Source organism: Chiloscyllium plagiosum, unplaced genomic scaffold (genome assembly GCF_037043375.1).
Source record: "Chiloscyllium plagiosum isolate Xiang-an unplaced genomic scaffold, Cpla_swu_hap1 HiC_scaffold_27, whole genome shotgun sequence".
Lineage (NCBI taxonomy): Eukaryota > Metazoa > Chordata > Chondrichthyes > Orectolobiformes > Hemiscylliidae > Chiloscyllium > Chiloscyllium plagiosum.
In genome coordinates, this window is record NW_028270165.1 from 31,256,557 (window position 1) to 31,279,721 (window position 23,165).

Genomic DNA, 23,165 nt, shown 5'->3' on the forward strand with positions numbered 1-23,165 from the left:
ATTTGTCCTGCTTTTTTGTCAGGACAGACAGGCGGGAGGTTGGAAGAACACAGCAAGCCAGGCAGCATCAGGAGGTGGAGAAGCTGAATGTTTCGGGTGTAGCCCTGCTACAGGACTGCGTTCTTCCAGCCTCCTGCCTGCCTATTTTGGAATCCAGCATCTGCTTTTTGTCTCTTTTGTCAAGACAGGACATAGCTGGTGGAAGGGGATGGTGTAGTGGGATTGAAACTGAACCAGCACTCCAAAGTCGTTGGCTACCTCTCTAGGGACCCAGAATGGAATCGCAGCACAGCAGATGGCGGAATTGGAATGCAAAACAGAAAAATCTGGAATTACTGATAACCAGGAAACGAGTGCAAGTTGTTGCAAAAACCCGCCTGGTTCATGGATGTTCTTTAGAGAAGGAAGTCTGCCAACCCAGCCTGGCCTCCCGGTGACCCAATCCCCCACAGAAATGGGCTTCACTCCAAAATGGCTTAGCTGGCCACTCAACTGCACATAACCATAAAGTCTGACACTATCCACATTGTCAGGAAAATGTCTGCGCTGGATCAGCTTGGCTGAGAATGCGGTAGGGTCAAACCGAGTGGACTTCAAACCTGAACTGACTCCTGGAAGTTGCTTTTCCAGAATTTATGATTGGATTGCAAGTTTTAAGATGAACCTCTTCCCCAATGCTCTCACGATCTGACAATAAGCAGACTGTGATTTAATGTATTTGCCCATTCAAATAACAGTGGCGTCTTTCCCAAAGCCCTCTGATAAATCAGTAAAGCGGAAATAGCTCATCCGATTAGCAACGACCGAAGTACAAAAACAGCCGACGGAGACCTGTTTATCAAAGTTTTTGCTTTTAAGGAAGAGTCCAAAATTTCAAGGCTGGAGTTCTTGGAATTTCTTTGCAAGGTGAATAATTGTTTAGCTGAAAGTCCACAGCTCTGAGACAGTTTCTTCTCATTAAAATTCCTTCACAGACCATCTGAAGAATATTGCTGGAATGTAATTTCTACTTTGCTGTCTCGATCAAAGAAAATTGATGAACTTGCGTTCACGTTCTCTGCAAGTTACGACTGCTTTTAACAGGCCGGAGCCTTCATTTTTATAGACCAGCTTTTGATATCATCAGTGGATACAGTGTGAAGCAACCTGGGCCCCAGAGCTGACACATACTTAATGTCTTAAATTCCACAGTTATGTGACCAAGCCTCCTCAGCAGGGGTTGGGTGAATGGTTAACATTGAGATGAAAGCGTCCAATGCAAATGAGCTGTTTAAAGGCCCATCTCAGCAGTTAAGTGGAGCCATCAAGACATTATCTGACAGGATAGAGGTGACTTGGTTCTCTGAAAGTAGAGTCCCAGGTAGACAGGGCAGTGATGAAGGCTTTAGGCACACTGGCCTTCATTAGTCAGGGAACTGAGTCGAGAAGCTGGGAAGTTATGTTGCAGTTGTACAGGACGTTGGGGAGGCCACACTTAGAGGAGTGTGTTCAGTTTTGGTCTCCTTGCTATAGGTGACTTGTTAAGGCCCTACCATTCTCAATAAAACTCCTACCTTGATTTGACTTTCCTCACATTTATCTATATTAAACTCTATTTGTCATTTCTCGGCCCACTTCCCCAGTTGAGCAAGGTCCTGCTGCAATTTCTGACAACCTTCCTCACTGTCCATGACACTGCCTATTTTAGTGTCAAACTTACTAATCATGCCTTGTACATTCTTATGCAAACCATTGATATACAGAGGAAACTCGATTATCCGAATATCAGATTATCCGAAGCGGATCTCAAGGTCCTAATAGAAACATTACGCCAAAGAGCTGTTTCAACCCTGATTGCATCTTTTGTTTGCGGGTACTATGATTAAAAACGAACTTGGCTCACTGAAATGCTGCTGAGAACAGTCCAGGACAGTCCAGGCACCGTCTCTAAATGACTTACCTCCTGCACCCCCCCTCTCTCCTTCCCACCCCCCCCCCCCCACACTTTCCCTGGAGTTCCATACAGAGGTGAACCTTAAACCCCCCTTCCCCAGATAATCTCTTTGACATTGCCTTGTACAGGACAAAGGTGGAACCTGTCAAAAAGTGTGGGGGTGGAGGGGGGGGGGCGGGGCGAGGTTGGGGCTGGGCAGGTCACGGGATGGGAGCGACAGGGTGGGAGCAGTTGGGTGTTGGGGGCATGCGGGTGGGTTGTGGTCAGGGCAAGCGCAGACGGGGTTGGGGGTTGGAGCAGACAGAGTTTTGGGGAGTGGTGGGGGGAAAAGAGGAGGAGGAGGAGAGCAGGGTTGGTGTGGGGGCCAGGGGAGCACGCGCAGTGTGCTTTTGCCGAGTCTCCTGAATGGGGAGCAGACTTCACAGAAAACTCTGAGCCCCAGAGGAAATCCATTAACCGAATAACTCAATTATCCGAACGAAATAGGTTCCTCTGTCGATAACAAACAGCAATGGGCCCAGAACCGACCCCTGAGACACCCCTCTAGTCACAGGCCTCAAGTTAAACAAACGTCCTTCCACTATTACTCTCTGCTTACTACCATCAAGCAAACTGTGCATCCAATTTACCAACTCCCCCTGGATTCCATGTGATCTAACCTTCCAGAGCAGCCTATCATGTGGAACCTTACCAAAAGGCCTTACTGAAATTCACATCGACTATATGTACCGCATTGCCCTCATCAACCCTCCTGGTCAGTTCAAAGAACTCTAACAAACTTGTGAGGCATCATCACCCACGCACAAAGCCATGCTGACTATTCCTAATCAAACCCTGTCTTTCCAAATACGTGTTTATCTTATTTCTCAAAATCTTCTCAAGTAACGTACGCACCACAGATGTTAAGCTTACTGGTCTATAATTTCCTGGTTCTTCAATAATGGCACAACATTCACTACCCTCCAGACTTCCGGGACTGCACTTGTGGGTCACGACGATGCAAAAGTATCAGCCAGATCCCCTGCAATTACTCCTCGAGCCCCTTGCAGTGTTCTTGCATATATCTGGTCAGCACCAGGATATTTATCCACCTTCATACATTCTGATACATGCAACACCACCTCTACTGTGATATTGACTGTCCCCAAGATATCACCACTAACTTCCCCTTTTGAACAGGTCACCTCTGCCTCAGAGAAGATTGCAATGGTCTAAGAATCTGAATCCCTGCCCCCTGCACCAATTCTTTAGCCAAGCATTCATCCGCCAAATCCTCCTGTTCTTGCACTCACTCGTACGTGGCACTGGAAGTAATCCGGAGATTACCACTGACGAGGTCCTGGTCTTTAACTTTCCCACTAGCTATTTATAATCTCTCTGCAGGACCTCATCCCTATTCCTACCTGTGTCATTTGTTCCAACGTGCACAATGACTTCTGGCTGCTCACTCTCCCCTTTGAGAATATTACACAGCCGCTCCAAGACATCCTAGACCCTGGTACCTGGGAGGCAACACACCATCCTGGATCCCTGTGTGCAGACACAGAATCTCCTGTCTTTCCCCCCGACTATCCAGTCTCCTATCACTAAGGTCCTGTTTATTTTTACCCATTCCCACTGACCTGGTTACTGCTGCTTTCCCCTGAAAGGTCAACCCTTCCCCCACCAACAATATCCAACAGATGAGAGATTTAGATTTTCCAAGATTCCCTACATTGTAGAAACAGGCCCTTTGTCCCAACGAATCCACACCAACCCTCTGAAGAGTAACCCACCCAGACTGTTTTCACTCAGGTGAATGAAGGGGAACGATATCATACAGACATAAAGTTCTAACAGGCCCAGACAGGGTAGATGGAAAAGCACAGCAGGTCAGGCAGCATTTCGAATGCCTTCGAGCACAGAGTCAACTTTATGAGCAGAAGCTCTTCATCAGAATTCAGGATAGACCATTTAGGACTGAGATGAGGAGACATTTCTTCACCTGTGGAATGCATTCCCATAGAAAGTAGTTGATGCCAAAATATTGAAGGTATTCAAGAGACGGCTAGATATAGCACTTGGGCTGACTGGGATCAAAGGATATGGGGAGGAAGTAGGATTAAGTTAGACGATCAGCCATGATTGTGATGAATGGTGGAGCAGGCTCGAAGGACCGAATGGACTCCTCCTGTTCCTATGTCCAGTCAATTCTGCACTCCCCTTGTCACTGCCCCTTTCAATCAGCCCCTTTTGTTCAGAAGTCTATTGGGTGGCACTATCAATAATGCCTTTTGGAAGCTCATGTACACCACAGTAAAAGCACTACCCTCTTCAACACACCTCATCAAAAGATTCCAGCAAGTGAGTTGAACACAATTTTCTCACAATGAATTGGTGCTAATCCTCCCTAACAATTCCCAATGCTACTATTACGTTTGTCCCAAATTATTGTTTTGACAAGGTTAGGCTGTTTGGCCTGTGGTTGCTGCACTCACCGCTTTCTAAGGCATAAATTCTGCAGTGCTCCAGTCCCTTGGTACATCACCATGGAAGGAAGATTGAAAATTTATGGCCACACCTTCCACAATTTCCACTCTCACTTCCATCAGTGTTCTCAGGCACATCCTACCTGGCGCCAGTGTGTTATTAACTTGAAAGACGTATCCAATGCTCTTACGTCCCTTCTAAGTGTGCGATTTAGCAAAGCAACATCCACATCACTTGTGAACCCGCTGGTGCCTCAGCAGGTGGGATGAACAAGTGAACCCCTTGCCACACTTGGCGCAGGTGAACGGCCTCTCCCCAGTGTGAACTCGCTGGTGGATCAGCAGGTTGTACGACTGAGTGAATCCCTTCCCACACTTGGAGCAGGTGAACGGCCTCTCCCCGCTGTGAAGTCTCTGGTGTGCGACGAGTTGAGAGGAGTGCTTGAAGCGAATCCCGCAGGGGGAGCACCTGAACGGGGACTCCTCGGTGTGAACCCGCTGGTGCGTCAGCAGGTTGAACGAGGAGGTGAAGCCCTTCCCGCACATGGAGCAGATGAACGGCTTTTCCCCGGTGTGAACGCGGTAGTGTGTCATCAGGCTGGAGGACTGAGTGAATCCCTTCCCGCACAGGGAGCACGTGAACGGCCTCTCCCCGGTGTGGACGCGCTGGTGGACAGTGAGGTCCGGAGAGGTCCGGAACCCGGAGCCGCACAGAGAGCACCGGAACGGTCTCTCATCCGTGTGAACACGTTGATGGCGCATCAGCTCCCCAGAGCTTTTGTAGCACTTGGCGCAGTCCGGGCACTGGAAAGGTCTTTCGTCGGTGTGAACGCGTTGGTGTCTCAGCAAGTCAGCGGGCAGGGCAAATCTCTTGTCACAGACGGAGCAGGGGAATGGCCTCTCCCCGGTGTGAGTGCGCCGATGAGCTTCCAGCTTCGACGGGGAAATGAAGCCCTTCCCACAGTCCTCACATTTCCACGGCTTTCCTCCGTTGTGACTCCATTTGTGTTCTGACAAGCCAGACGCTCGGCTGAAGCCTTGCCCACACACGGAACACGTGTATGGTCTCTCCCCACTGTGTACAGTGCTTTCTCCTTCCATGCTCAAAATCTCGGGCCTCGATAAATTGCACGACTCTGTGTCAGACTCTGATGTGATGTTCGACTTGGGTTTCCTGACTGCAAGTCCTTCCCTTCTAATATTCTGTGAAATGTTTAAAAACAGGAAAAGAAAAGGGAGTGAGAGAAAACCCTCAAAAACACAGACAGGTTGTGAAATTGAGCTGAATTAATCTGGAAACATGAGAGGCCAGGAAAAGATGGGAGAAAAACCCCCACTGGTTCAGTAATATCCATCAGGAGAGGGAATTTGCCACCCAGACCAGACCTGCACAACACTCTGGCTTTGAGTTGAGTAGAGAGAGAGGCAGTGGTCGGTGAGGCAGATAATGATGGAAAGGGATATTTATATGTGAACAAATCAACTACAACACTGACAGAATCTCTCAAACCCTAAACCTCTGCCACCTATAAGGACCCAACTCACAGGTAGATGAACATTAAGCTCTCTAAGTCACACACTGTCCTGTCTCGTCTGACATTTGGTAGCAGATGAGCCGAAATGTACTCTGTTTAAATATCAGGAAGACTGAAACCGTTGTCTTTACCAAACTGTACTCTCGCCACTGACCCCCATCCCTCTCCCATTGTCTGAGGCTGAACCAGACTATTCACAACCAAAGGTAAAAAACTTCAACTCAAGGTGAGCTTCCAACCACAAATCCCAATCATCGGTGCGATCACCTATTTCCACCTCAGCAATATCACTGATACCTGCTGCTGAAACTCTCATCGTTTCCTTTGTTACCTTTAGACTGAAGAACATAAGAACTAGGAGCAGGAGTAGGCCGTTCAGCCCATCGAGCCTGCTCCGCCATTTAATAACATCATGGGCAATCTTTTCATGTACTCAGCTCTACTTACGTGCGTTTTCACCACATCCCTTAATTCCTTTTAATTTTCAAAAATGTATCTGCCTTAGCTTTAAAAGCAATTACTGAAGCAGTGTCAACTACTTCCCTCGGCAAGGAATTCCATAGATTAATAACCCTCTGGGTGAAGAAGTTCCTTCTCATTCCAACTGGAACTCTATCAACAAACATATCGAGTTAGACCCCATCTACCATCCTCTGAGAAAAGGAACAGGAAGTGACTTCACCACAGGAAATAACAACATCACCAACCCAAAGAAACCCAAACATATAAATAGAAAGCAAAAATTTTCAGCAATGCTTCGCCCGAGGCCCACTGAAGATGTTACCGAGTAGGGTAACGAAATGTCTGGAAATTAACCTTTCAGCTCAGTGAGCAAACCTACATCCAAAACCTCAACCTGAACTACAAATCTTCTCAAAACTCGCTAGTTCCTTCTCAGTTCAGTTCTAAACCTGTTTCCTCTAATCCCCTTTTGTCCTAAAGACACCCAGTCAGCCAAACCTCTGCTGTCTGTGTGCTTACTTACACCAGGTCTCGTTCACCTAGCATTCCCGTGCTCACTGACCTTGAAGGCTCCCAATTGAAAGCAGAAACATTTTAGAATTCTCATTCTCAATTTCTTTTATGGCTGCGACCAGCCCCATCTTTGCACTCTCTTCATGCCACTCAACCTTCGAGATCTCTGCTTCTCATTTAGTTTCAGCCTCCAACAGTGTGTTTATTATTCGCTTCACCAATGGTGGCCATTTCATCTGGAATTCCCACCCAAAACCTCTCAGCTTCTTCTTCCTCCTTCAAGATTCTCCTTAAAACCTAATCGCCTGGCAAAGATTTTGGTCACTTGGCCTAATATTCCTGCAGTAATTCAGTGTCAAATATTCCTCTAACACATTTCTGTGAAATTCCTTGGAACATGTTATTAAATTTGATACACGACAAAAACACAAGTGATTGGACATATATCATTAACCCTTCAACACTGGATGAATATTCTGTTACAACTTACCAAACAACACTGTGGGAGCACCTCCACCACACGACTGCAGTGGTTCAAGAAGGTCAAACATCATCATTATCGTCGTCACAGGCAACTGAGTACTGGCAATGCTTGCTGGTGTCTGTCAGAGAGAGAAAAACAGAGTTAAAACAGAGGGAAAACAGGAAATAAAACAGCGCTGAACTTAGTTCTCAGAAACAGAAGGGAAATGGACTCCCATGCTGGAAAAAGGATTCTTGACTCTGAAACATATTGAGGGAGCATAAAGCTAGCGAGTCAGCAGCACATGATCAGGGATGAACAGCAGTACAAATCTCATTTAGACAAGGTCTGAGAAAGTAACAGCAAAATACGAAACAGAGCTAAAATATATCCCTAAATTTGAGTTGGAAGAAAGTAGACAATGACAGAGAGATGATAAGGGAGGGCAGAGGGGAAACAGAGCACTGGTTAGGTGTTATCTTCCCAGGTTTAAGAACATTGGACAAGCCTGGTACTGCGAGAATCTGGTCTGAAGGATCATAATCCTTGAAGCAGTGCTACAGTGGGGCCGAACCCCAATTGGCAGCCCCAACCTGCAAGGCTGCAACAGCTAATAAAAAAAGTTCTGAACAAGTTGGAAGAACTTCCCCTCCACTAAACATATGGAGTGTAACAGGCTGGTTAAGAGCTGCTGAAGCCACTCCTTTGGTTCAGCATTCAACCAGCTCCAAACTTCCTTTCCCAGTAAACATATTCTTCAACCATCTCAGTAAGTTTACGACAGAAATCCAGAGGCGACAAACCTTTCTCAAGGTTTGAATTTTCTACGTGCAAGTCCCCATCCAGACCCATAACAAAGGAAGGTTAACGCAGGCGCCCTGCAGAGCCTTGCCCCCTATAAATATGGCGGCCGCGCACACGTTCACTGAACACTGCCCCCAAGAAAGATGGCGACGGTAACCCGGACCTGTTACCGCCTGAGGCCCGCGGCCTTTTTGCCGTTAGCTGCAAACGCGGGCCCGGGGCGTTTCTCATCCAGGTCTGACGGCTGACACCGATCGCCGATGAAACCTCTTAGTTCACACTGGCTTTATTTCTCGCCTGCGGCCACTATCCATTCGCCAACGCCCGCAGCTCGCGCGAACTCGGCCATCTTTCAGTTGCGGCGACGCGGCGCCTGCGCAGAGTCCCCTTCGGCGGGGTGGGGTGGTGACGCAACGGTCGGTGTAGCCCCGCCCGCATCGCTCCGATTGGTTGGAAGACCACCTGCATTCGCTCCGTCCTCCAGCACTGGCCACCCTCCTCCTATTGGTCCGAACCCGCTGTCAATCATCCGGTCCTCATTGTGAGCTGGAGCATGCGCGGTGTTCTGCGTCTTGTCCACCACCTCCAGGGGTGAAAGTGATAATTCATCCTGGTGGGTAAGAAATGTGCCATTCCCCTTATTGGCTCAGAGCAAGTGAAACGATAGTTTCACGTTTTTAGCCAGAAAGTGACTGGCCCCTGTAGTCTGAGGACTTAAAATATTTCGTGACATTCCCGATTCTCCCAGTGTAAGGCAACAACAACAACAACAACTTGCATTCTTATGGAACTTTTTACACACTGAAGTACACTTCCAGAGTGCCCCCATCTCCCAAACCAGGTTTCAGAAGCTTGGTCGAAGAAGTCAAATATCAAATAAAACAAAGGAGAAGAGACGCTTCGATCCCATCAGCTGGAAGTGTGGGTGTAAATGAGGGATGGCAAAGTGGCACAGTGGTTAGCATTGCTGCCTCACACCGCCAGGGACCAGCTTACCATCTGCTTGCCAGTGGTTTCATGTTGTAAAATGATTTTATTGTTAATCACCTTTTTTGGATATGCTGTGAAAAACCTATGGGACATGTGGCTTTTGAACCCAGACCTTTTGCCCTGAGGTAGGGGCCGGTGGTCAGCTGTTGGATCCCGAACAGATTCCACGTAAACAATGGATAGCTAGAGAAGTGATTGCTGGACCTCTTGCTGAGATATTTGGATCATCGATAGTCACAGGTGAGGTGCCGGATGACTAGAGGTTGGCAAACATAGTGCCACTGTTTAAGAAGGGCGGTAAAGACAAGCCAGGGAACTATAGACCAGTGAGCCTGACCTCAGTGGTGGGCAAGTTGTTGGAGGGATTCCTGAGGGACAGGATGTACATTTACTTGGAAAGACAATGACTGATTAGGGATAGTCAACATGGCTTTGTGCGTGGGAAATCATGTCTCACAAACTTGATTGAGTTTTTTGGAGAAGTAACAAAGAAGATTGATGAGGGCAGAGCAGTAGGTGTGATCTATATGGACTTCAGTAAGGCATTCGACAAGGTTCCCCATGGGAGACTGATAAGCAAGGTTAGATCTCATGGAATAAAGGGAGAACTAGCCATTTGGATACAGAAGTGGCTCAAAGGTAGAAGACCGAGGGTGATAGTAGAGGGTTGTTTTTCAGACTGGAGGCCTGTGACCAGTGGAGTACCACAAGGATCGGTGCTGGGTCCTTTACTTTTTGTCATTTACATATATGATTTGGATGCGAGCATAAGGGGTACAGGTTAGTATGTTTGCAGATGACACCAAAATTGGAGGTGTAGTGGACAGCGAAGAGGGTTACCTCAGATGACAACAGGATCTGGACCAGATGGGCCAATGGGCTGAGGAGTGTCAGATGGAATTTAATTCAGATAAATGCGAGGTGCTGCATTTTGGGAAAGCAAATCTTAGCAGGACTTATACACTTAATGGTAAGGTCCTAGGGAGTGTTGCTGAACAAAGAGACCTTGGAGTGCAGGTTCATAGCTCCTTGAAAGTGGAGTCATAGGTAGATAGGATACTGAAGAAGGCATTTGGTATGCTTTCCTTTATTGGTCAGAGTATTGAGTACAGGGTGGCATGATGGCCCGGGTTAGCACCACTACCTTATAGTGCCAGGGACCTGGGTTTGATTCCACCCTCTGTGACTGTGCAAACTCCAAATAGACATTCTCCCCGTGTCTGCATGGGTTTCCACCTGCAGTCCAAAGATGTACAGGTTAGGTGGATTGGCTATGCTATAGTGTCCAAGGCTGTGCAAGATTAGCCATGGGAAATACAGGATAGAGGGATGGGATGCTCTTTGGAGGATTGGGATGGATACCTGCATTATTGGGATTTTATGATTTTTTTTTCAGCTCACCTCTTTCCCTCTACATCCTTCCTCCCTCCCACCTTCTGTTCAATATAATTTCTTTTCCTCTAGCTGCTGTCAGTGCTGATGAAGAGTCGCCAACTTGAAAAATGAGCTCTGCTTTCTCCACACAGATGCGACCAGACCTGCTGAGTTTCCCCAGCTATTTCTGTTTTTGTTTCAAGTCTCCAGCATCCGCAGTCCTTTACTTCAACTCACTTTTAATGGTGTCAATCAACACAGAGCGTACAAGTTGTTTCTACGGAGAATTGTAACTCTCTGAGAACAGGGTTTTTTTTAAATTTCAATCATGGGATCTGAGTGTCACTGGATAGGCCAGCATTTAATGCTGATCCCCCATTACCTGGGGCACAGTGTCATTGCTGTGTCTTGAATTGCATTGTAAGACCACAAGAAAAAGGGATTGAAGTAGGGCATTTGGCTTATCAAGCCTCCTTAACCATCAATAGGATCACAGCTGATCTGACATTCCCCACGTTGTATTTTGCTGGGTTTTCCCAATAGCCTGGGATTCCCCTACTGATCAAGAACCTATCTATCTATCTCAGCTTTAACATACACAAGGGCTCTGCTCCCACAGCTCTCTGTAGCATGGAATTCCAAAGAACACTCAAACCTCCGAGAAGAAATTCCTCTTCAGCTCAGTCTTCAATTGTCGCACCTTTATTCTGAGACCACACTCTTAGCTGCTAGACCCTCCCATGAGGGGAAACATCCTCTCAGTATCTAGCCTGTCAAGGACCTTATAAAATCTGATAGATTTCAATGAGATGACTTCTCATTCTGCACCACTGAATACAGCTCCAACCCATTTAGCATTTGCTCTGGATAATCCCTCCGCATCAGGCATCATCCTGGTGAACCTGCCCTGAACTACCTCCAACAAAATGATATCTTTCCTTAAATAAGTGAGCCAAAACTGTTCTCAGTGCTCCAGGTGTGATTTTATCAACACCTTGTATAATTGCAGTAAGACTTTCCTACTCAAGGTAAGGACGACCCATATCCTGTGTGAAAGCACACTACTGAGCAGGATGGACTTTTATGACAATAAACATTGATTAGGCTAGCTTTTTTAACTCTAGGCTTTTTAAAAAATTGCGTTCAAATTTGCAGTGGTGTAATTTGAATCCATCTCCCCACAGCATGAACACCTTGGGTGTAGGATTACAACTTCACTGATATTACCCCACCAATTTGCTACGTCTCCGCTAATAGATGGTCCACTCCCTGGGAGGACAGGAACCCTCACAACTTTTACAAAGTATTTAGATGAGCATTTGAAGTATCATACGAGTCAAAGCTATGGGCCTAGTGCGGAAACATGGGACAAGTTAGGTCGCATAATTTCGGTGTTATAGAAATAATGGCCTCTTCTGTACTGGAGGATTCTACGTTTCAAAGCTCAGATTTGGACCTTGAGGGCCGACGCACATGAAACACAATTACTCAATATCCTTTACCCCAATTATAATGACTCCACCTTTGATGACTGTTTTTCAGTGGCCTGGATATTATGCCCTAGTCTGTCCTCCCCAAACCTCTCCACCTTTCTACTTGTTATGACACGGGGTAAACCCCTCTGCGAATTTAAACCAGCCACACAGAAATAATTCACCTCATGCTGTAATCTGTTAAAATTTGAGAGGCAAAGAACTATCTCAGAGGTCACTACTTAAAGAATAAAGTTGTTAATTTTTACTTTAAGTCCAACACAGAATATTAAAACCAACAACTATTTACAACTCCTTTCTATTAATCCTATCTTTCACCGCCCGCTCTACAATACTAGTCCGATAACAAAATCCTGATTAAGACATACAAAAAAAAAATCAGTCAGGTTTGCCGCTTCTCCTTTGTAGATTTTCCTCTACAGATTCTCTCCAGGTCAGCCTCAATGTTCTGCTGCACAAACTCCCCACAGACAGGTACCTTTCAGAGAGCTCTTCAGCTAGCAGTCTGCATTTGTTGGTCTTTGGCAGTTCTCCCCCTAACTGTTCAAAATGTCTTGTTTTATGCCCCCAAACATCGGACCATTTCATTGGTTTTAATATTATCAAAATACTAATTCCAAATTTGATTGTATTTTGGTATCTTGGGACATAATTTAAACTGATTGGCTGAATTAGAGTTTGTTTTTGTTTCATGGCAACGCAGCAGCTGCTATTTATTTCGACATTGATACCTTGGTTTGTGCTGTCAGTCTTTACTAACTTTTCAACTCTCGTAAAGGTACAGTAAACATCTACACCTTCATAACACTACTTCACTTACTTCCTTAACCTAATATTGTCTTACCTTCCTGTGAAATGCCTTGTATTATTTTATTATGCAAAGAGCTTGCCAGAATTAAAATTTGCTGCAGTTGTTATAATTCAGCAAGACCTGATCACCAAGTGAATGAGTCTGTATCACTGTAAATGTAATTCAGCTGGACACAACTTATATCATATTTCAGTGGGACTGATAATTGAATGAGTGAGTGAGTCTGTATAAATGTCACTCAGATAGACATGGTTTGTGTCACAATTCAGTGAGGTCTGATCACTGCAGAGGAGAAAATGTAACTCAGACACAACTTGTTTCATAGCTCAGTGGGATCTACAGTGATCACTGAATGAGTCTGCAGAAATGTAACTCAAATAAACACAGGTTTTGTCATAGTTCAGTGAGATCTGCTCACGTGATGCCATTTGTGGGATTGCGAGGAGCTATGCTGGTAGTGTCGAATAGCTGAATTCATATGTAGAGTTCTGAGAAAGATTGCACAGATAAGGGAGGTGACAAAATTATCAGGGAGTTCAGAGTTGACAGTAATTCGCAAGACAGTGGGATCAAGGGTTTGTTTATGGCGGAGAGGATGATGATGGCAGATTTGAATGGGAGAGATAGAAAGATAAGAGAGAGAAGAGAGAGAGAGCAGATTAGTGGGAATAGACCAGGAGTGGGTCCTGTGGACAAAAGGAGATGTGAGATGGGAAAGAACTAACCAAAGGTGGAGATTCAGGTCTCAGGGCAAGAACTTTATGCAATTTGCAAGCATCATTTCTAAGTTTTAATGCAATCTGATTTAAACATGTTCTGTGGAACAATTCTGAGAGTTTAAAGCATCGTAATAACAACAAATAATTATTAAAAACTGAGAGAACTGCAGATGCTGGAAAGTGTCACTCAATCCGAAACATGAACTCTGATTTCTCTCCACAGATGCTGCCAGGCGTGGAGCTTTTCTGCTTTTCAACTCGGAGGGTGGTTTGGCCTCATGAAAGGGAGGGGAGCAGCAGAGACACCAAATCAGATTGTCTCTACTTTCGTGACAAAAAAGCTTGATGAGCTCCTCACACATGTTATTGATGTGAGCATGGAGGAGACAGGAAGCAACTTCAAAACAAACTTAGAATAAGATTCACCACATTGTGTTTTTAATAAAAAGCTGATTTATTTAACTTAATCCACAGTACTCACCCCATAACTGGGCTGGAGGTTATTCACATCAGCAGAATGTAGGATTAGTACGGAAATTAACATTTTATGATTAACTTAGAGTCATAGAGATGTACAGCATGGAAACAGTCCCTTCAGTCCAAGACATCCATGCCGTCCAGATATCCCAACCCAATCTAGTCCCACCTGCCAGCACCCGGCCCATATCCCTCCAAACCCTTCCTATTCATATACCCATCCAAATGCCTCTTAAATATTGCAATAGTACCAGCCTCCACCACTTCCTCTGGCAGCTCATTCCATACACGTACCACCCTCTGTGTGAAAAGGTTACCCCTTAGGTCTCTTTTATATCTTTCCCTTCTCACCCTAAACCTATGCCCTGTAGATCTGGACTCCCCGACCCCAGGAAAAAGACTTTGTCTAGTTATACTATTCATGTCCCTCATAATTTTGTAAACCTCTATAAGGTTGCCCCTCAGCCTCCGACGTTGCAGGGAAAACAGCCCCAGCCTGTTCAGTCTCTCCTTATAGCTCAAATCCTCCAACTCTGGCCACATCCGCGTAAATCCTTTCTGAACCCTTTCAAAATTCACAACATCTTTCCGATAGGAAGGAGACCAGATGTGCACACAATATTCCAACAGTGGCCTAACTAATGTCCTGTCCAGCCGCAACATGACCTCTCAACTCCTGTACTCAATACTCTGACCAATAAAGGAAAGCATACCAAACGCTGCCTTCAATATCCTAAGTACCTGCGACTCCACTTTCAAGGAGCTATGAACCTGCACTCCAAGGTCTTTTGTTCAGTAACACTCCCTAGGACCTTAAAATTAAGTGTATAAGTCCTGCTAAGATTTGCTTTCCCAAATGTAGCACCTCGCATTTATCCGAATTAAACTCCATCTGCCATTTCTCAGCCCATTGGCCCATCTGATCAAGATCCTGTTGTAATCTGAGGTAACTTTCTTTGCTGTCCACTACACCTCCAATTTTGGTGTCATCTGCAAACTTACTAACAGTACCTCTTATGCTCGCATCCAAATCATTGATATAAATGACAAAAAATAGAGGGCCCAGCACCGATCCTTGTGGCACTCCACTGGTCACAGGCCTCCAATCTGAAAAACAAACCTCCACCACCACCCTCTGTCTTCTACCTTTGAGCCAGTTCTGTATCCAAATGGATAGTTCTCCCTGTATTCAGTGAGATCTAACCTTGCTAATCAGTCTCCCATGGGGAACCTTGTCGAATGCCTTACTGAAGTCCATATAGGTCACATCTACTGCTCTGCCCTCATCAATCCTCTTTGTTACTTCTCCAAAAAACTCAATCAAGTTTGCGGGACATGATTTCCCACGCACAAAGCCATGTTGACTATCCCTAATCAGTTCTTGCGTTTCCAAATACATGTACATCCTGTCCCTCAAGATTCCCTCCAACAACCTGCCTACAACCGACATAGGGCTCACCGGTCTATAGTTCCCTGGCTTGTCTTTACCGCCCTTCTTAAACAGTGGCATCACGTTAGCCAACCTCCAGTCTTCCGGCACCTCACCTGTGACTATCGATGATACAAATATCTCAGCAAGAGGCTCAGTAATCACTTCTCTAGCTTCCCACAGAGTTTTCGGGTACACCTGAGCAGGTCCTAGTGATTTATCCACTGTTATGTGTTTCAAGACATCCTCCTCTGTAATATGGACATTTTTCAAGGTGTCACCATCTATTTCCCTACATTCTATATCTTCCATATCCTTTTCCATAGTAAATACTGATGCAAAATACTCATTTAGTATCTCCGCCATTTACTGCAACTCCACACAAAGGCTGCCTCGCTGATCTGTGCGGGGCTCTATTCTCTCTCTAGTTACCCTTTTGTCCTTAATGTATTCGTAAAAACCCTTTGGATATTCCTTAATTCTATTTGCCAAAGCTATCTCATGTCCCCTTTTTGACCTCCTGATTTCCCTCTTAGGTGTACTCCTACTTCCTTTATATTCTTCTAAGGATTCTCTCGATCTATCCTGTCCATAGCTGACATATGCTTCCTTCTTTTTCTTAACCAAACCCTCAAATTTCTTTCGTCATCCAGCATTCTCTATACCTACCAGCCTTTCCTTTCACCCTAACAGGAATATACTTTCTCTGGATTCTTGTTATCTCATTTCTGAAGGCTTCCCATTTTCTAGCCATCCCTTTGCCTGCAAACATCTGTCCCCCACTAGCTTTTGAAAGTTCTTGCCTAATACCGTCAAAATTGGCCTTTCTCCTATTTAGAATTTCAACTTGTGGATCTGGTCTATCCTTTTCCATCACTATTTTAAAACTAATAGAATTATGGTCACTGGCCCCAAACTGCTCTCCCACTGACACCTCAGTCACCTGCCCTGCCTTATTTCCCAAGAGTAAGTCAAGTTTGCACCTTCTCCAGTAGGTACATCCCCGTATTGAATCAGAAAATGTTCTTGTACACACTTAACAAAGTCCTCTCCATCTAAACCCTTAACACTATGGCAGTCCCGGTCTACATTTTGAAAGTTAAAATCCCCTACCATAATCACCCTTTTATTCTTACAGAGAGCTGAGAGCTCCTTACAAGTTTGTTTCTCAATTTCCCTCTGACTATTGGGGTGTCTCTAATACAATCCCAATAAGGTGATCATCTCTTGCTTAATTCTCAGTTCCACCCAAATAACTTCCCTGGATGTATTTCCAGGAATAACCTCCCTCAGTGCAGCTGTAATGCTATCCCTTATCAAAAATGCCACTCCCCCTCCTCTCTTGACTCCCTTTCTATTCTTCCTGTAGCATTTGTATCCTGGAACATTAAGCTGCCAGTCCTGCCCATTACTGAGCCATGTTTCTGTAATTGTTATGATATCCCAGTCCCATGTTCCTAACCATGCCCTGAGTTCACCTGCTTTCCCTGTTAGGCCCCTTGCATTGAAATAAATGCAGTTTAATTTATTAGTCCTGCCTTGTCGCTGCCTGCCCTGACTGTTTGACTCGCTTCTGTTCTCAACTGTACCAGTCTCAGATTGATCTCTTTCCTCACTATCTCTCTGGCTCCCACCCCTCATCTCACTAGTTTAAATCCTCCCAAGCAGCTCTAGCAAATCTCCCTGCCAGTCTTAGTCCCCTTCCAATTTATGTGCAATCTGTCCTTCTTGTACAGGTCACTTCTACCCCAGAAGAGATTCCAATAATCCAAAATTGTGAATCCTTCTCCCATACACGAGCTCCTTAGCCATGCATTCATCTGCTCTATCCTCCTATTCCTATCCTCACTAGTTCATAGCACCGGGAGTAATCCAGATATTACTACTCTCAAGGATCTCCTTTTTAAATTGCTGCCTAACTCTCTGTAATCTCCCTAGAGAATCTCAATCTTTTCCCTTCCTAAGTCGTTGGTTCCAATGTGTACAATGACCTCCTGCTGGCCCCTCTCCCCCTTGAGAACATTCTGCACCCTCTCTGAGACATCCTTGATCCTGGCACCAGGGAAGCAACACATCATTCTGATGTTTTGCTGCTGGCCACAGAAACGTTTGTCTGTATCTTGGACTAGAGAGTCCCCGAACACAATTGATCTCTTGGAACCTGACGAACCCCTCGTTGCATTAGAGCCAGTCGCAATACCAGAAACCTGGCTGTTTGTGCTACGTTCCCCTGTGAACTGATCACCCCCTACATTTTCCAAAACAGCATACCTGTTTGAAATGGGGATAGCCACAGAAGACTCCTGCACTAGCTGCCTACCTCTCTTACCTTTCCTGGAGTTAACCCATCTATGTGACTGTATCTGAGACTTTTCCCCCTTCCCATAACTGCCATCCATCACATACTGTTGCTGTTGCAAATTCCTCATTGCTTCTAACTGTCTCTCCAACCGATCCATTCAATCTGATAGGATTCACAACCACAGCATTTATTGCAGATATAATCTGCAGTAACTCTTAAACTCTTTTAAACTCCCACATCTGACAAGAAGCACATATCACTCTACTAAAGGCCATTTTTGCTCCTTCACAATCTACAGATCCAGAAAATAACACCATCTTATTCTTCTATAAAACACTGCCCCAGGTTAAATTAATAGCTAAGGCTTATATTTTAAATTTAACCAAGAGACATATCTCAAAAAACATATAATCAAGAAAGAACCCACACAATTAAAACAATTCACTTATCTCCTTCTGTGCTATGAGCTTCGCCCAAACAGGTTCCTCCAAGATCAGTTGTGAATTTCACTGTTTGTTAATTTTCCCAGACACACTCCAATGTCCAGCGATACGTGAATTCAAACAGCAAAGGCAGTAACTATGCAGATACACTGTAGTGTCAGTTTCTTTCTCTCTCTCTCTCCTGCATTGATCTCACCATGTGCTTCCTTTGTCTGTTCTTCTCCCTTTTAAAACTGCTGTTGTTTTGACTTTTTTTCCCCCAAAGTTCCAAAGCAACGTAGCAGCATATAAAACAGTAATTGCTGCTCCTGGAATTTGAGGAAATCACCTCCAACACCTAAAATACCTCAAAGAAAGGAGCAGCTGTTACAGCCAGAAATTTTTCCCGTCCTCCCTTGGATCCAAGAAAACAAAAGAAATTCTTCACAATATAGTATTCAAAACTTTATATCAAGCCCCTGTCTTGTTTCCAAGCAATATTCTATCACACAATTAAATTACGTTATTCTGCTTAAGTAGAGGCAATACGGATATTCATCCTGTAATAGCGAGACCTTGTTTAGCTTCAATGGATACAGAAGTGCACCATGGAATTGTGATCAAAGTGAAAATGATAACCTAATGTTTTAGAGTTACCACTGTTAAGGGCGAGGAGCCTCTGTTTAACTTATGACTAGCCATACCCAGACTTCAGAGGTTGAATAAGACAGAGATAGTATACTCCTGGCTTGTTAGCCTTGATAAAGAAATTATAACTACAGGAATATCCTTGTGCTGGTGTGTTTTAGTTGGTTTAAGTAAATGTAATTTTGCAGCAATGTGTTTAATTTTGCAATTATATAATCCTTTAGACTTTACTATACCCAAGGAAACTTCTCGAAATTAGTATTTTCTGAGTACATTATGTTCTTCTTTATTAATTTTGCCTTTAAAATATAAAAGGTAACAAACTGTTTCCAAGATTTAAACACAGCAGAAAACAAAAGTTTAAAAAAAACCCACCAGATAATGAACAACTAAAGGAAAAGTAAATGGTCAATGATGAGCAAATGTCTGATTTAATGGGAACTTCACAAAATGACTAGGAACGGAGACATGAGCTCAAAGATATCAATCTTGGGTTCTCATTGCAAATGCCTCCCAATTCTGTAACAAATAGGCAAAGAAGACTTCAAACCACCCCCTTAGTCATAAAACTAAAGTTAATGAAGAGAGCAAACTCTTGGATAATTGACAAATACCAAAGTATGTGGTAGTGATTAACAGCAAAAGATAATCACTGCAGTTACTTGTGAACTCGCTGGTGTTTCTGCAGGTTGGATGACTGAGCAAATCCCTTTCCACAGTCAGAACACATGAATGGCCTCTCCCCAGTGTGAATCCGCTGGTGCGCAGTGAGTTGAGAAGATCTTCTGAAGCAAGTTTCACACTGGGAGCACCGGAAAGGTCTCTCATCAGTGTGAACACGTTGATGGGACACCAGTTCCCGAGAACTTTTATAGCACTTCCCGCAGGCTGGACATTGAAAAGGTCTCTCGTCAGTGTGAACTAACTGGTGCCTCAGCAGGGTGGATGACTGAGCGAATCCCTTTCCGCACACAGAGCAGGCGAACGGCCTCTCTCCGCTGTGAACCGGCTGGTGCCTCAGTAAGTGGGAGGAATGTGCGAACCCTTTCCCACATTCTGAGCAGGTGAATGGCCGCTCCCCAGTGTGAACCCGCTGATGTTGGAGCAGATCACCTGTACTTTTAAAGCATTTCTCACAGCAAGAACACCGAAATGGTTTCTGATCAGTGTGAACAAACAGGTGCGAATTGAGGCTGGTCAAACAAGTGAACCCCTTCCCACACTTGGAGCAGGTGAACGGTCTCTCCCCAGTGTGAACCCGCTGGTGCTCGGTAAGCCTGGATGACCGGGTGAATCCCTTCCCACAGTAACTGCAGCTGAAGGGCCTCTCTTCAGTGTGAAATCGCTGGTGAGCCAACAGACCCCCTGCATTTTTAAAGCTCTTCTCACAATCGGAACATTTGAAGGGTCGTGTTTCAGTGTGAACTACTTGGTGGGCAATAAGGTGAGATTCATTCATAAATTCCTTCCCACAAACAGAGCAAGGGAATGGCCTTTCCCCAGTGTGACTGCGTCGATGAATCTCAAGCTTGGACGGGAATTTGAACCTCTTGTCGCAAAACCCACATTTCCATGGTTTCTCCGTGGTGCTGGTGTCCTTATGTGTCTCCAGGTTTGATGATCAGCGGAAGCTTTGTCTGCACACAGAGCAGGTGTATGGTCTCTTCCCGTTAGATGAGCGTTTTTATCAGTCTGTGTAATTGGTTTAAGCTCTTTCCATAAGCAGTTCACTGGAACACTCACTCTGCTGTGTGTCTGTCTCTCATAAGCAGACCAATATTATTCCTTCGACATTCGAAATATTTAGGTCCTGCTGAATTGAGTTCACTTCTTGATATGATGTTCGCTTTAAGTTTTCCATTTGCAAATCACCTCCTAATCTCCTGAAAAAGGAGTTGACAGCATCAGTATTATAATCAGTCCAGGAAAGGAATCCAGGTCAGATTTTTCTAGTTTTATTGGAGTAACTTTTCTGTTCTTGTTCACCCAAACATATGCTCCAGTCAAACTAAAAGAAGTCAAAGTAAGCAGCGGACCAAAAGGAAGCATTCCTTACTAAACTGGAAAAAAGTTATTCCCAGTTCCTCTGAGATACTGTATCCCCTGAGATGCCCAGTGGATGTGGAAGGTGTCAAGTGTATTAGTGGAGACCACAGAACACCCTCAAGAGGATTATCTGGGAACAGACAAGATCATGAAAGAGACATTGGCAACCTGTTACTGAAGAGCAGGCAGATCATGCTGTGCCATGGGGAAGCAGGCTTGATAGACTGATGCTATTCCATAACTTCAGCCAATAGGAAAAAGCAAGGACTACAGATGCTGGAGAGTCAGAGTCGAAAGGGGTGGTGCTGGAAAAGCACAGCAGGTCAGGCAGCATCCGAGGAGCAGACGAGTCGATGTCTCGGGCATGAGACCTTCATCAGGAATATGGTGGGGTAAAGGGAATGAAAGATAAATATGGAAGTGGGGCTGGGCTTGGGGGGAAGGCAGGTGGACAGCGATAGGTGTTTCAGGCGGGGGGGTAAGTGCGATAGGTCAGTGGAGAAATTGGAGCAGATAGGTGGGACGGAAGATGGACAGGTATGACAGTTCAGGAGGGTGGTGCCGAGTGGGAGGGCTGGATATGGGATGAAGTGGAGAGGGGAGGGGAGATCGGGAAACTAGTGAAGTCGATGTTGATGCCCTGTGGTTGAAAGGCCCCAAGGCAGATGATGTGTTCTACCTCCAGTTGGTGTGTTGATTTGATTTGGCGGTGAAGGCGGCCCAGGACTTGCATGCCCGTGGGGGAAGTGGGGTTGAAATGGTCGGCCACAGGGCAGTGGGGTGCGTGTCCCGGAGATTCCCCCAAACCGTTCCACGCGTTGGCGACCTGTCTTCCCTGATGTAGAGGAGACCACATAGAGAACAACAGAGGCAGCAAGTGAAGTAGGTGGACGTGCTGGGAAATCTCTGCAGGTCCAAACGAAGATCGTCCCTCTCTCCCTCCCTCCCAGTTACTCACCCCCTTCCACACTGGACAAGCAAAGATCAGCCATGGGGCAGAGGTGTGACCAGACGTCGAGTGGTAGTTTCTTCAGGGAACTATCCAGGGGCTTGCAGCCTCACCCACTGAATGGGCTGCATGGCCTTGGGGCGCTGCCCGAATCTGCTGAGAACACCCTGCTCCCCACGAAGCCCCGCCCCCTTCCAGGGCACCGGAGCCCCACCCACTCCTTTTGTGGCGTCAATGGCAATGTCTGCGCATGCTCCCACGCGCGTCCACGATAGCATACCTGGTCCGAGGCCTGGTCTCGGGGTTGGGGGGGGGGGGGGGGTGTGGAGAGGACAGCAAAGGGGAAAAAAAACAACGACCCGGGACTGCAAAAACGAAGTCCCTGGTCTGGAATGAAGCCTTCTCTGTGTCTTTAGAAACTCTCCCCGCGCCGACCCCGCCCCTTCCCCCACCTACGCTGCCGCGCCCTCACCCGGCCGCAGACGTGCCTCTCCCCCATCGCTGACTCTGCGCATGCTCCGCACAGTGCCCCCAAGGGGCGGTCCTGCGCCAGTGCCACTGTCCTGTATTGAGGGCAAAGTTGGTTATGACTCAAAAGCTGTCGGACCCTATCGCCTGGTGTTGTGTAATTTCTAACTTGGGGGGGGTGCACCCCAATCCAACCCCAGGCACCTCCGCGTCACGTATTGAGTTAGAGTGATCAACATTGCCATTCTAAAAGATGAGAGACTTAACAAACAATCCAGGTCTTTTTCAATGGATAATTTCAGTTGCATCACACTGTAAACTTTTGCTCTAAACTCTGTGAGCTACACCTGGTGAAGGAGCAGCGCTCAGAAAGCTAGTGCTTCCAAATAAACCTGTTGGACTATAACCTGGTGTTGTGTGATTCTCAACTTTGTACACCCCAGTCAAACACTGACACCTCCAAATCATGTATTGAGTTAAAAATCACAGAGCAGGTTATAGTCCAACAGGTTTATTTGGAAGTAAATTGTCTGAGCTCAAATGCCACTTTTTTTAAATATAAAATCTTAAGATATCTCGAGAATGCGACTTAAAAGAAGTCCTGGGATTTACCCATTATTGAACTGAAGCCTGCAACCCATTCTAAAAGATGAAAGACTTAACAGCAATCTATGTTGTTAAATATATCCTTTTAACTGCATGGCTTTGTGATATTTTGCTGTAACTTCTGTGTCTTATGATCCTGCCCCACTAGATGGCTGATGAAGGATCAGCACTCTGAAAGCTAATACTTCTAAATGAACCTGATGGACTATAACCTGGTGTTGTGTGATTTTTACCTTTGTCCACCCCAGTTCAA

General features: G+C 45.6%; 2 protein-coding genes across 2 annotated transcripts; one reads left to right on the top strand and one right to left on the bottom strand.

Moving 5' to 3' along the window:
* The window catches only part of LOC122543486 (uncharacterized), a 101,050-nt gene that overhangs the window by 30,354 nt on the left and 47,531 nt on the right, over positions 1-23,165 (top strand).
* On the bottom strand, positions 679-20,304 carry LOC122543636 (uncharacterized). Of its 2 annotated transcripts, XM_087974321.1 has the most exons (3): positions 8,342-8,566; positions 7,402-7,513; positions 679-5,604 (listed from the first exon to the last, which is right to left on the bottom strand). In XM_087974321.1, exon 3 carries the CDS (start codon positions 5,500-5,502, stop codon positions 4,633-4,635), a length of 870 nt encoding a protein of 289 aa, XP_087830447.1. In that variant the 5' UTR covers positions 5,503-5,604; positions 7,402-7,513; positions 8,342-8,566; the 3' UTR covers positions 679-4,632. The 2 variants fall into 2 exon arrangements, with proteins under 2 accessions (XP_087830447.1, XP_087830448.1); XM_087974322.1 differs by lacking the exons at positions 7,402-7,513; positions 8,342-8,566 and adding an exon at positions 19,506-20,304 and having other exon boundaries at positions 679-5,476.

Bases quoted from the DNA above. Each gene is read 5' to 3' on its own strand.
- LOC122543636 (XM_087974322.1), bottom strand. From the start codon at position 20,302: ATGAATGAATCTCACCTTATTGCCCACCAAGTAGTTCACACTGAAACA. The intron at 5,477-19,505 runs GTAACTGCAGTG...CACTGTACACAG, and splicing joins AAACACCAGCGAGTTCACAA to TGGGGAGAGACCATACACGT.